Source organism: Morone saxatilis, unplaced genomic scaffold (assembly GCF_004916995.1).
Source record: "Morone saxatilis isolate NCDOM2014 unplaced genomic scaffold, NCSU_SB_2.0 Contig3, whole genome shotgun sequence".
In the NCBI taxonomy this organism is placed as follows: Eukaryota; Metazoa; Chordata; class Actinopteri; family Moronidae; genus Morone; species Morone saxatilis.
In genome coordinates this window covers 540,902-552,963 of record NW_023339873.1, presented here as the reverse complement: position 1 = coordinate 552,963, position 12,062 = coordinate 540,902, and the positions used below count along the sequence as shown (strand labels likewise).

At 47.0% G+C, this 12,062-nt stretch overlaps 1 protein-coding gene across 1 annotated transcript in view; it reads right to left on the bottom strand.

Annotated features, from left to right (window-relative positions):
- The window catches only part of sptbn5 (spectrin, beta, non-erythrocytic 5), a 28,186-nt gene that overhangs the window by 6,493 nt on the left and 9,631 nt on the right, over positions 1-12,062 (bottom strand). The window contains exons 25-55 of the mRNA XM_035673611.1: positions 11,329-11,443; positions 11,144-11,254; positions 10,560-10,739; positions 10,281-10,478; positions 10,048-10,197; positions 9,867-9,971; positions 9,244-9,432; positions 8,998-9,153; positions 8,711-8,902; positions 8,485-8,580; positions 8,260-8,381; positions 7,932-8,046; positions 7,747-7,860; positions 7,496-7,617; positions 6,769-6,931; positions 6,502-6,690; positions 6,151-6,228; positions 5,539-5,711; positions 5,130-5,220; positions 4,448-4,594; positions 4,214-4,351; positions 3,813-3,980; positions 3,635-3,723; positions 3,290-3,476; positions 3,106-3,174; positions 2,099-2,242; positions 1,820-2,016; positions 1,219-1,423; positions 823-1,002; positions 595-744; positions 33-250 (exon numbers count right to left, since the gene is read on the bottom strand). Coding sequence (XP_035529504.1) covers positions 33-250; positions 595-744; positions 823-1,002; positions 1,219-1,423; positions 1,820-2,016; positions 2,099-2,242; positions 3,106-3,174; positions 3,290-3,476; positions 3,635-3,723; positions 3,813-3,980; positions 4,214-4,351; positions 4,448-4,594; positions 5,130-5,220; positions 5,539-5,711; positions 6,151-6,228; positions 6,502-6,690; positions 6,769-6,931; positions 7,496-7,617; positions 7,747-7,860; positions 7,932-8,046; positions 8,260-8,381; positions 8,485-8,580; positions 8,711-8,902; positions 8,998-9,153; positions 9,244-9,432; positions 9,867-9,971; positions 10,048-10,197; positions 10,281-10,478; positions 10,560-10,739; positions 11,144-11,254; positions 11,329-11,443 — 4,551 coding nt within the window. The remainder of the gene's footprint in view (positions 1-32; positions 251-594; positions 745-822; positions 1,003-1,218; positions 1,424-1,819; positions 2,017-2,098; positions 2,243-3,105; positions 3,175-3,289; positions 3,477-3,634; positions 3,724-3,812; positions 3,981-4,213; positions 4,352-4,447; positions 4,595-5,129; positions 5,221-5,538; positions 5,712-6,150; positions 6,229-6,501; positions 6,691-6,768; positions 6,932-7,495; positions 7,618-7,746; positions 7,861-7,931; positions 8,047-8,259; positions 8,382-8,484; positions 8,581-8,710; positions 8,903-8,997; positions 9,154-9,243; positions 9,433-9,866; positions 9,972-10,047; positions 10,198-10,280; positions 10,479-10,559; positions 10,740-11,143; positions 11,255-11,328; positions 11,444-12,062) is intronic.

Sequence of the window (12,062 nt, the reverse complement as noted above, 5' to 3'; positions counted from 1 at the left end):
TGTGTGTCTGTGTGTCTGTATGTCGGACCTACATGAGTTCAGTCCAGTGGGAGAAGTATTTCTGCACGTCCTCAGCCTGGCCCAGTTTGGCCCGGCGTTGGGAGGCTTTGTCCTGGATGCTGGTCCAGCAGGCCTCCAGCTCCTCCAGCCTCTGAGTCACAGCGGTTCTGGCCTGAGGCTGCCGCCTGCTCAGAGCCCGGCCCTCCTCTCGGCTCCTGGTCACCTCCTCAGAGATCAGAACCAGGTCCCTCTGATGGCAGACATCAACAACAAGGCGGGTTATTGTACAGACTGAACTGAAGGTACCAAATCAGTGTTGCTGACTCGTGAGCTGGTAAAGTACAAATCTGAGGTTTGAGTGTTTAGTTTTCATACCACTTTGTACTTTATACTCTGACAGCTTTAGCTTCAGTTTACAGATCAAAGTAATCGCACAGAGCAGCTGTTTGCTAATATATTCATGTTATAAATCTCATATATAACTTAATTTAAAGCTAAAAAGATGAAAAGTTCCAGTTTGATTTTAGCCAACATTTTCTTTTCTTTGGTTTTCTGTCCTTCCTGTTCCTGTGTTTCCTGCTGGATGTTTCCTACCTCCAGCGCCTCGTGTTGCCTCAGCAGAGTCTGGACGGAGTTCAGGTCCTGGTCCTCTGAGTCCAGTGCAGCCTCCTTCTCAGCCATCCAGCCCTTCAGCTCGTCCACATCGTGATGAAACTGATGAACCTCCCTCGCCGACTGCAGACTCTGGAGGACAAGGGACAGACCGTTACCCTCCCCACCTCCTACCCCGGGTATCTGCGTGCCCTGTTAACTTCACTGTACCTGTTCTCTGGTCCTGATGCTGCTGTTGAGGTCGTCCCACAGCTTGCTGAGGGCGTCGTCCCTCCTCCGGGCCTCGCCGTCGTGCTGCAGCCCTCTGCCCAGCTGCTGCACTGAAGTCAGCCGGCTCCGACCCAGACCGGACATCTCTGACACCAGAACCTCCAGCTTCTTCTGAAGCACCTGCAGATAGAGGAACAGGAAAAGGATGAGGAGACTAAAGTAATATATCGAGACTTTATAGGAGTCTACAGCTAACAAACGTTAATTCAGTGCATGTGAAAACAGTTTGGACAACAACTGATCTATTAATCAAGGAAATTATCGATATATTAACCGATAATGAAAACAATCGTTAGCTGCAGCCCTGTCACAGTTATTATAATCTGTGTGACTCACCTCTACGTCCTCCAGGTCTTGTCCGCAGTCCCTGGATTCTGCCGCAGTCTTCTTGGAGGTCAGCCATGTTTGTAGTTCTTTAGCTTCTCTCTCGAACACGTAGAGGCGGAGCTGGTCTTCCAGAGTGGTGCGGCGAGTGGCAGACAGTCGTTGGAGGGCCTCGAAGCGTTCAAGGACATCTGGGAGAGACTCAGCGACCAGGTGGCTGAGACAGACAAAACATTTAGAGATTTTTAAGGACATTTTGAGATTAACTGAACAGAAAATAGTAAAAAATGCTTAATATTTTGCCACGGTGACATCTTCATGTCAGTTCAAAGCCCAAATATATTAAGTTTACTGTTATTTATGATAAATAAAAGCATCAAATATAGTATTTTACCTAGAAAATGAATAATTAATCAGTTATGTGCATTTTTGGGGTCATGTTCATGATTATGATTGAACGTTGTGCTATCTGTGGGTTTTCCTAGAACGGCGTGCCCGTGGGAGAGCGTTGAATTTCACTGTTTTGCTTTGAAATAGGAAGTTGTTTTAACTTCGCTGTACAATCATTCTTAAACTTCCTGTTTGATAAGAGTCCCGCCCGTCGTATCGTTACCTGTTGGGATGTCCCAGGTGCTGCAGTGAGGCTCCGCCCTCCCGCAACCGCTCCACCGTCCTCCTCTGGTTCTCCAGCTCCACGTCCAGAGAGTCCAGCCTCCTCAGTAGAGCCTCCGTCGCCTCCTCGCTCCTCCCGCAGTCCCGAGACTCCAAACCGACCCGCTGCTCCTCCAACCACAGCTCCAGCTCAGACACCTCCACACACACACACACACACACATTAATGAACTGAAACAAACAATAATAAAACTACATGTATTTACAGCTCTGTTGTTACCTCAGTGAGGAAGGTGTGGATGCTGAGCGCCTCCTGCAGGAGTTTCCCCTTCTTCTCCGCCTCCATCATGAGCTCCTCGTGGAGGCTCTTCAGCTCCTCCAGACGCTCCCGGATGTCGTGAGATGCAAAGTGACGACCTCTGACCTGCCAGGATCAACATAATGTAAACAGACTGTAAAAGTCTTGTCCACCTTACACCTTACATTTTAACACACTTAACAAAATATTTTAATACTTAACTTAAAAGTACTAATACTACACAGTAAAAATACTCTGTTACAAGTAAAAAATTTACTTTAGTGGAAAAATGTGCGTTTAATGAGTTAAAGTATTAAACTGTATTATTATATCTGATATAATTAGATTAATCTGACTCATTAATGTAAAAGATTTTCCTGTTGCAGCTGGTTAAAGCTCATTTTCAGCTGATCCATCTGCTGGTTATTGATCCATTAATCTATTTATTGATTGAAAATAGTAAGAAATGTTGTCACAACCAACCAAACAAATAAATTAAAATTATTCTAATAATTCAAAGAATATGTAAAAAAATGACTTCAACCAATTAATTTTCTGTCAATCAACTGATTAATTAATAGACTAATAGTTACAGCTGCACCCGTATAAACTGTTGTAGTTTAATTTATAACAAAACATGATATTTTATAAAGTCTTCATATGTTTGTGTGTAAAAAGCTGTCAGATAATTGTAGTGTGCAGTGCCTCATGTTGAGTGCCGCCACCCTCTGGTTCATTGAGGTCACTGGTATTTTATCATTTAAATAATAAAAATAAACCAACATTAAGCGTTAAGCTGTGTTCGATTGTTGCAGCACGGACCTTTTCTCTTGTAACACAGGAAGTCTCTTACTGCTGCACTGCTGCGTATGCTAACTGCAACCTCACCATTAGATGGCACTAAACCCTACAACTGGTCCTTTAAGTTCGGTACTTAAATGTATTTAGTTAAATTCCACCATTGGTATCACTGAGTGGCGTCTCCTCACCAGGCTATGCCCCGCCTCCTGAACTGCCTGGACCAATGGGGTGCGGCCTGACAGCTCCTGCATCATAGCCTGAAACAAACAATAAAAAATGTTTAAACTTTTAAAAGGACATTTTAGGGAGATTTTAGTAATGAAAATAAAATGTTGATATATCTGTAGTTTATGGATCCAGGAGGATTTGAACCTGGTGTTTGTGGAGCAGCTGCTGGGTGCCGCTCAGAGAGCTGCCCCAGTCTTTAGCAGTGATGGAGGGCAGTCTGTCGCTCAGCCAGGCCACCTCCTCCTCCAGGTCTCTGTAGAACTGGAACAGAACCTGCCAGGCCTCCAGGGTTTCCCTCCGACTCTGCAGGGGCTCCGACAGACTGTTGTACCTGGTGGAGACGAGAACACACACACTGTTACTGCAATTAAAGGTTCCCTACGTGAGATACTGAAGCTAATGTAACAAAATACTGTCAGCCACGTTCATCCAGACTCCTGATGCAGATCTGGCTAAATTATAGGAAGAATCTGGCTGTAAATTAGGAACCTGTTGATGGTGTGTGCCACTCTGATCTGGATCTCCTCAGCCAGGAAGTTTCCCTGAGAGTGGAAGCTCTTTGCTGTTTCCACCAGAGCCTGTTCAAATAAAACAATATCATATATTTACAGTACAGCTACTAAATCATCCCGACGTTCTTCCTGCTGCAGCCTTAGACGCTGCATACCTGGATTCTGTCTCTGTGTCCGTCCACCTCCTCCTCCAGACCCTGCAGAGCCTTTAGCAGCCGGTTGACAGACGGCAGGTCGCTCCCACAGTCCTCACCGGCCAGTTCCCTCTCCACCGACCCAACGCACTGCTCCATGTCATCCAACGAGCGCTGGAACTGCAGCGCCTGGAAAACATAATATAACATGATATTCAATTCAATTCAATTCAATTTTATTTGTATAGTGCCAATTCATAACAGAAGTTAATTCATAACAGAAGTTAACTCAGGACAACAGGTACAACAGTGCCACTGTGAGCAAGCACTTGGCAACGGGGGCAAGGAAAAACTGCCTTTTAAGAGGCAGAAACCTCTGACAGACTAACAGGCTGAGGCTGAAGCTAACAGGCGTTGTGTACCTGGTAGGCCTCCTGCAGTCTGGTCTTCTTCTCCTTACAGTTGTGGATCAGAGCGCCCCAGCTGTCCGTCAGCTCTCTGAGTCGAGGTCGAACCTTTGCCTCAACCAATCGAGACTTGGACAGCAGCTTCTCTCCTTCCTGCACGCAGACATCACCACTATGGTCAGACTCACTTCCTGTCCGCTCCCCTCACTCAGCATGTTTTAATCTTATAAACATTGTGTTGTCGCCAACCTTGGTGAGCGCGTCCACTCGGTAGTGGTTGGCGAGGATCTCAGCCTCAAAGCTCTGATGTTTCAGCAGTTTGGCCTGAAGATTGGTTGGTTCCCTCCAGCTCTCATCCAGCGCCACAGCGTTACGCTCATTAAGCCACACACACACCTGGAAAACACAACCAGAGTCCACTACAGTCCACTACAGTCCACTACAGACCACTACAGTCCACTACAGTCCACTACAGTCCACTACAGTCCACTACAGTTCACTTCAGTCTACTACAGTTCACTACAGTCCACTACAGTTCACTACAGTTCACTACGGTCCATTACAGTCCACTACAGTTCAAGAGTCCACTACAGTTCACTACAGTCTACTACAGTTCACTACAGTCTACTACAGTCTACTACAGTCCACTACAGTCCACTATGGTTTACTACGGTTCAGTACAGTCCAGTATAGTTCACTACAGTCCACTACAGTCCACTACAGTTCACGACAGTCCACTACAGTCCACTACGGTTCACTACGGTTCAGTACAGTCCACTACAGTTCACTTTAACTCACTACAGTCCACTACAGTTCACTACAGTCCACTTCAGTCCACTACAGTTCACTATAGTTCACTACAGTCCACTACAGTCCACTACAGTCCACTACAGTCCACTACAGTCCAGTACAGTCTAGTACAGTCCAGTACCTGGTAGCTGCTGGACAAGAACTGCTGCAGCTGCAGTGATCGATCCAAAGCTTTGTGACGAGATCTGCTCTGCTGCTGCAGCTGACTCCGCCTACACACAGGTGATCAGACAGACAGACAGGTGATCAGACAGACAGACAGACAGACAGGTGATCAGACAGACAGACAGGTGATCAGAGAGACAGACAGGTGATCAGACAGACAGACACACTGATCAGACAGACAGACAGATTTCAGACTCAGTAAATCCTGTTCCAACCAGAAGGAACCGCTCTGTCTCCTGGACGAGCCCCCAATATGTCACGACCTTGGCTTATTGCAAATAAAAGTGAACAACAACAAAAGAAAGGTGGCTGCAGGTTGAGAGAGCGGGTGGAGCTACAGACGGGTTCGATGGCGTTCTCACTACCTGGCGGCGAGCACTCTGCTCTTGGCTCCGATGTTGTCAGAGTCGTAGTGTTTCTGATGGATCATCTTCTGGGCCAGTTTCTCCACCTCGTCCAGCTGGTCCACCTGCGCCTCCAGAGCCTCCTCGAACTGAGCCTGCTTCCTCTGCAGAGTCTCCACCTCCGTCACCGAGCTCTGCACCAACAGTAGGGTTTATTTATTATTTATCTAACTTTATTCGTAGATTTGAGATAAACTGGATCATATTTTATTGATCATTGATTATATTTACTTGTTGTCAAAGTAACTTATAACTGCTGCTAACTGTAGCTAATGTTAGCTAACGTTAGACCTGCTACTATTCTGGCACTGCTCCCCGACAACGTGACCTCATGAAATAACGGAGGTTCCTCTTGCGGCATTAAGACAACGAGCAGACTTTTAAAATATTTGTCATATTTTACTACAAACTTAACCACTGATACATTTAAAATATGTGATTGGTGTAATTATAAACCCTGTAGGCCCATATCTGTCTTTTGTAGTAGATATGCTGAGTTCATGGGCACTGTGTTAATTCAGGTCTGTTCAGATGGTTTTTCTTTCCCAGTAACATGGTCCACATGGTTCTTACCCCCAGGTCCTGATTGGACAGGAAGGCCTCCTTGTTGCTGAGCCAGCTCTCGCACTCCTCTACGGAGGCCAGGAAGACCTGCAGGATGGAGAACCGGTGAGTCCAATGAGCCACATTCACCCACAAATACACAAAAATTATATTACTATGATTATTACATTACAGTTCTGACAATAGATTCTCCTCAATGTTACACACTGGAGCTTTAAAGTGAATATATTTAGGCTCAGAAGATGTTGAGCAATCTTGAGTGGGGTAATATGCTCACAATCAAACACCCTGAACAGTAGTTGTGATCAGTGAGGGGGTTAAATTTATATTCGACTGTGTTTTACACCCTCAGACCATCACCTGCAGGGTTCGGGCCTGCTCCAGGGTCTTGTTGCGGTTTAACCAGGCTCGGTCCAGTCCGGATTTGGCTTCCTCCAGCTGGTTCAGGGCCTTCTGGATCTCTGCCTTTGAACTGTGACCGGACCGGATCAGACCCAAACCGAAGTCCCGTACGGAGTCGATGCGCTCGCCGCGGGCGTCGATCTCCGTCTGCACAGAACAACAGGATTAAGTCTGCACAGTTTACTGTTAGTGATCTGATCTGGAAGGAGACAGAAGTACTCTCACCTTCCAGTCCTGGTGCTCTACGAGGAGGCGGTCTGCCTCGGCTCGGGTCTTGGGAAGGCCTTTCTCTGCCATCTCGCTGCTCTGTTTGACGCTCCACTCCAGCAGGAGGCGCTGGTTGGCTTTGAACAGCTGCAGCTGGTGGGCCTCCTGCAGCTTCTCCTGCCTAAACAAACAACAGTCCAATGAGTCCACTCGCTCACTCACACAATAATGCAGACGGAGGCCTGCCGAGGTCAAATGTGGGCAGGACAATGCAGAATGGAATCTCAAGAGAATAAAACAGCCTTGTTTCTGGGAAATGACTCTTTAAATGATAAAAACAAGAACAAAGTCACTGATTTTCTGATGCTGTCTGAAGAGATTGTGTCTTATTTTTTTTTATTATTAATTTGACCAAAATACTTTTAATTTAAGAATCTTTAATAACTGAGTTTTCATTGTTTGTAATAAGCACAACTTTCTTAAAGTTTTGGCATTTGTTCCAGTGGTTGAGTCTGCAACTTCGCCAGTAAGACTTCACCTATGTCGGACTCCACTCAACTCACAGTTTTGTCTACACGGGATATTCTGGCACATAACACAAGGGCCCGAATCATCGCTGCTTGAGGCTTTAATTTGTCTTCATGAGCTATTGAAGGTGAAACAGAGTGATGGGTCTTGCTTTAGATAAGTTAACTGACATCAGTGGCAGCACTTTCAATAATATATAAAATAAAATCTCCCTCACCTGAGTTTCACCTCCTTGTCCAGAGTCTTCAAAGCTTTCTGGGCCTCCTTCTGTTTGTTCTTCAGCTTGTCGCTCATCACTGATCGAGCCTTCAGGTGATCTGAGACCTCCTTCTCCAGGGCCTGAGTAGATGAGAGAGAGAGAGAGCAGTCAGTGAACTCTAGGTCCATCAGTCATAATGGACACTGAGTGGATTAATGTCACATCTTTTCAAGACTTTAGTTCATTGAAACACTGCTATAAAAGCTCACCTTTGACCTCTCCTGGATGACCCCAGCCTCTCTCTCCGTTTCCTCATGACGTCTGATCAGGTTCTCTACGCTGTCCACATCAAACCCACAGTCCTGACCCTGCAGCAGCAGCATCTGCGGACGACAGCCTGTCAGTCTCAGCAGGAGACGTGACGTGTAAAGTTTTAAGGTATCAGGTGACTGACCTTCTCGTTGGCTCTGTCTCTAACCTCCTCCAGCTCTCTGATGAGGGCGTGGACCACCAGCGCCCCCTCCAGCTTCTTCTTGTAATTGTTCAGATCTCCATGGAACTTGCTCCACCTGGAGGAGGCGAGGAGTTTTTAGTGTGAAACAGAATCCAGAGGCTGAGGTTGAAGGTGAGGCTGAAGGTGAGGCTGAAGGTGAGGGTGAGGTTGAAGGTGAGGGTAAAGGTGAGGCTGAAGGTGAGGCTGAAGGTGAGGGTGAGGGTGAAGGTGAGGCTGAAGGTGAGACTGAAGGTGAGGATGAAGGTGAGGATGACGGTGAAGGTGTTACCTGTCATTGAGTTGCTGTCTCCGCTGTCTGACAGTCACCAGTTCATCAGCGCTCTGTCTCTTCTCCAGTCGGGCTGCCAGTCTGTTGATGGCTGTGATGTGAGCGTCGTCCACCGTCATGTTCTACAAATCAAACATCACTTCAGTACATTTAAGGCTCGAGCAGCAAAGAGCTGAGAGGAGTACGGACATCCACAAACATAAAGCTAGCACACTGCATCCTCACCCCATCTCCAGTCCCCCTGAACTCGCTGAGTTTCTTCAGCAGCTGAACTCCATGTTCATAATCCTTCCCCACATCTCCGACGTTAACCATCACCTCCTAAAACACAGACATTACACACTGTAAACACACTGTAAATATACAGTATGTTTACAGTTAGTTTACAGTGTGTAAATACACTGTAAACACACCATCCATCCCTCCCTCCGTCTGTCTGTCTGTCTCCTACCTTGTGTCTGATCCAGGCTTCTACCTCTTCCACTTTCTGCAGGAACTCCAGGAAGTCTCTGTTATCTTCCAGAGCTTTCCCCCGGGTGACCATGGCCTTCTTCAGCTCCTCCCAGTGGAGCTCCAGGTTAGCTGCACTCCTCTTCACCTCCTTAGACCTCGGGTGACGAATGGAGACCAGCTCCTTCCCGGCCTGGAGGCACAGAGCAGGAAGACGGTGAATCTGACCTCTGATCTGGTAACACTCATCTGATCTGAGTCTCATTATTTATTATCATCTGGTCTCACCTGCAGCACAGAGCTGATGATCTCTCTGTGAGCCAGGATCTCAGCCTCAAACACCTGATGTTTCTGCAGGAGCTTCATCTTGGCCTGCAGATTGCTGAGGTCGGCTTTACCGTCCTCCGCCATCTTCTGCATCCGCTCCGACACCCACTCCTCAGCCTGTTGGTTAATTTTGGTAATGTTTTATTAATCTGAAGATAAAAATCAAAAACATCCTGGACAATATTTTCTGACTGGTTAGTCGGCTACCTCGGCGACGTCTCGGTTGAAGATGCACAGCATTCTGGAAAGCTCGAGCTCCTCCCTGCGTTTGACGGACAGCTCCTTAATCCTATCCCGTCGCTGGAGGAGGGCTTTCAGTTTGGTTTTGACCCGCCCGCTCTTCTCTCTGCTCAGCTGCTTCCTCAACCGCTCTGCCAGCTCCTTCAGAGCCGTCAGCTGAACCGAACAGAGGAAGGGAAGATCTGCTCTTGATATGAGCGCCGCAGCACCTCATATCAAGGTAAACACTCAGGACGTTGGTCTACAGCAGGGCTGCCCAACAGGAATGTGCACAGACATCTAACCCCTTACCCTGCTACCTGTATGTTAGCCAGCTAGCTAGCTAATATTGGTTAATTCTATAGCATATTAAAGGCAACATTGTTCAATGGTGGTTCCAATAAATTGGAATCAGACAGCAAAAAAATAATACATACTCAACAGTAATGTATCTTTCCAGAAATCATGACTCTGTTACTGAAGATAATCCTTATGTGAGCAGTTCCATGTAGGACCTGTTTTCTTGCAACTGAACAAGAGTTTGGAGTGAACTGTCCCTTTAATGGATCAGCTGATTAAATGAAATATTAGAGATAAACACAGAAGCAGACCTTGTCCTCCTGCGAGCTGAGCAGCTTCTCAAAAGCTTCGTGGCGTTTGATCAAACCCTCCGTCTCATCGACCGTGTTTCCCAGAGTGCTGTTCTGCAACAGGATCTGTGGAGATTACAGCAGCGATCAGACACTGAACGTCTCACTTCCTCTGGAGAACACACGCACAGACCTCCCGTACCTCCTGCGAGCTGGAGGTCTTGTCCACGCTGTTAACGTCCCTGTAGAAGACCTGCTCTAGGTGGACCGTTTCCAACCAGCTCTGCTTCTGGTTCCACTGCTCCTCCAGCTTGTCTCGCTCTGCCTGCAGGGCCTCCAGCTTCTCCAGCACCTGGAAGAACCCACGAAGAGCCGCAGTTTAACACCTCTGACACCAGACTGCACCTGAACGCGCCGCAAGCCTCTAAACCTCACCTCCTTCCTGTTGTCCTGTGTCTGCAGCTCCGCCCCCATGTCCAGAACCTGCTGGTAGGTCTCCTGTCTCGCCTCCATCTCGGCCCACAGCTGCTGGTGCTGGGCCAGCTGGAGGTCGGCCGTCGTCACGTCGCTGATGCTCTCCTCCGCAGCCATCGCACCGATCAGCTGGCTGCACCACAGGAAGTAATCCTGCGCCTGGAGAGCACAAAGACACGTGGGTCAGACCTAAAGCATGATGGGATTTTTGATGACGTTTAATCGTCCCTCTGTTTTCACCGTGTTCAGGAACAGGTATCTCTGGCATGCCAGTTTTAGCTCCTCCTCCCTCTGCTCCGCGTGGCGTCGGAGCTCCTCCCACCGGTCCACCACTTCCTGCTGCACTTCCTGTAGGCGGAGCTTCAGCTGAGGCGTGCAGAGTTCCAGGATGGAGTCGACGGCATCCAGCTGCTCCTGTAACTGCAACACACACAAATACATCATAAACAACAACAACAACAACAACACTGTGATCGTCCACGAGCTGCTTCACAGGACTCCAAAAACACTGTTTTAAGTTATGAAACTGGATTTGATGAAACTAAATCTTTGTTAATCTTACACTCTCACAGTTAATCTCAAACACATTGGAAGCAGCACACAGTCGTATCGAGCCACGGTTGCATGAAACTGCTGAAGCTCACAATAAAGTTAAACAAGCTGAAACAAACGAAGCAACACTTTACAGCCTGTGACCCCATTTGTACTTCAGACAACACATCGCCAGCTCAGGTCCAACTTTGTGGACGGATGTTTCAGACGCGATGAAATCCTGATACTTTGTGCAGTGAATGATGAACTCTTGTCTCTCTGTGTGTCTGTACCTGCTGCTCTGTGGCAGCCAGCTCGTGGAGCAGAGCTTCATGTTTCCTCCGCTGTGACATCACTCCTCGCAAATCCTTCGCCACGTCGTCGGGGATGCTCTTCTGTCGCTCCTACAGAGAGAATCTGATTTCAGTATGTATGTGTGGACTGATGGATAGACACGGTGTATTGATAAACGCTGTACCTGGATGAGAGTCAGTGCATCAGTCAGGTCTCGGTAAAAGCGGTGACATTCCTCGGCTCTCTGCAGCTGATCCTGACGCTCTCGGGCCACGACCTTCAAATCCTCCCAGCATGCACTGCAAACAAAGTCGGGAAGAACACATAATGCAAACAGCATAAACAAATTTCCCTCTGGGGTAATGTTTTGAAAATGTCAGCAAGCCAAGTGGGTGGAAGTGGATTTGGAGTGGCTCATCTAATGCTAATGTGGACGTCAGGCTTTCAGCAAGGAAAGAACATTATTTAATTAATCTGCCTTAGTGGGAATGGTCTAATGGACTAATTGACCTTTCTTAAGTCCCGCCCCTTTCTGCTCTGTGTCCAATAACAGTTGAGCAAACTTCAGTCTGAACCTCTGTCAACATCCTCCTTTCCTCTGCTACATGCTAAGATAATCTATGTTGAAAAGACAACCACATTTTGAAGATGGTTAAAAGGTAAAAGAGACACATATAGTCGCATCTTAAGTTAGCTACTGTTAGCTAAACAATTCAAATTAGAAAGTTAGCTAGAAGATTTACATCAATCATTAGTTAGCTGTTAACAGTTTCAAACTCATAAAAGACAAGACTAGAACAAACGCTAGCTCACTAGCTAATTAACGATTGTTGTAGATTAAATACTTTTAACCACCATCAGAATGTGGTTGTCTTTTCAACATAGATTAGCCTAGCATATAGCATATCTATGTGCAGT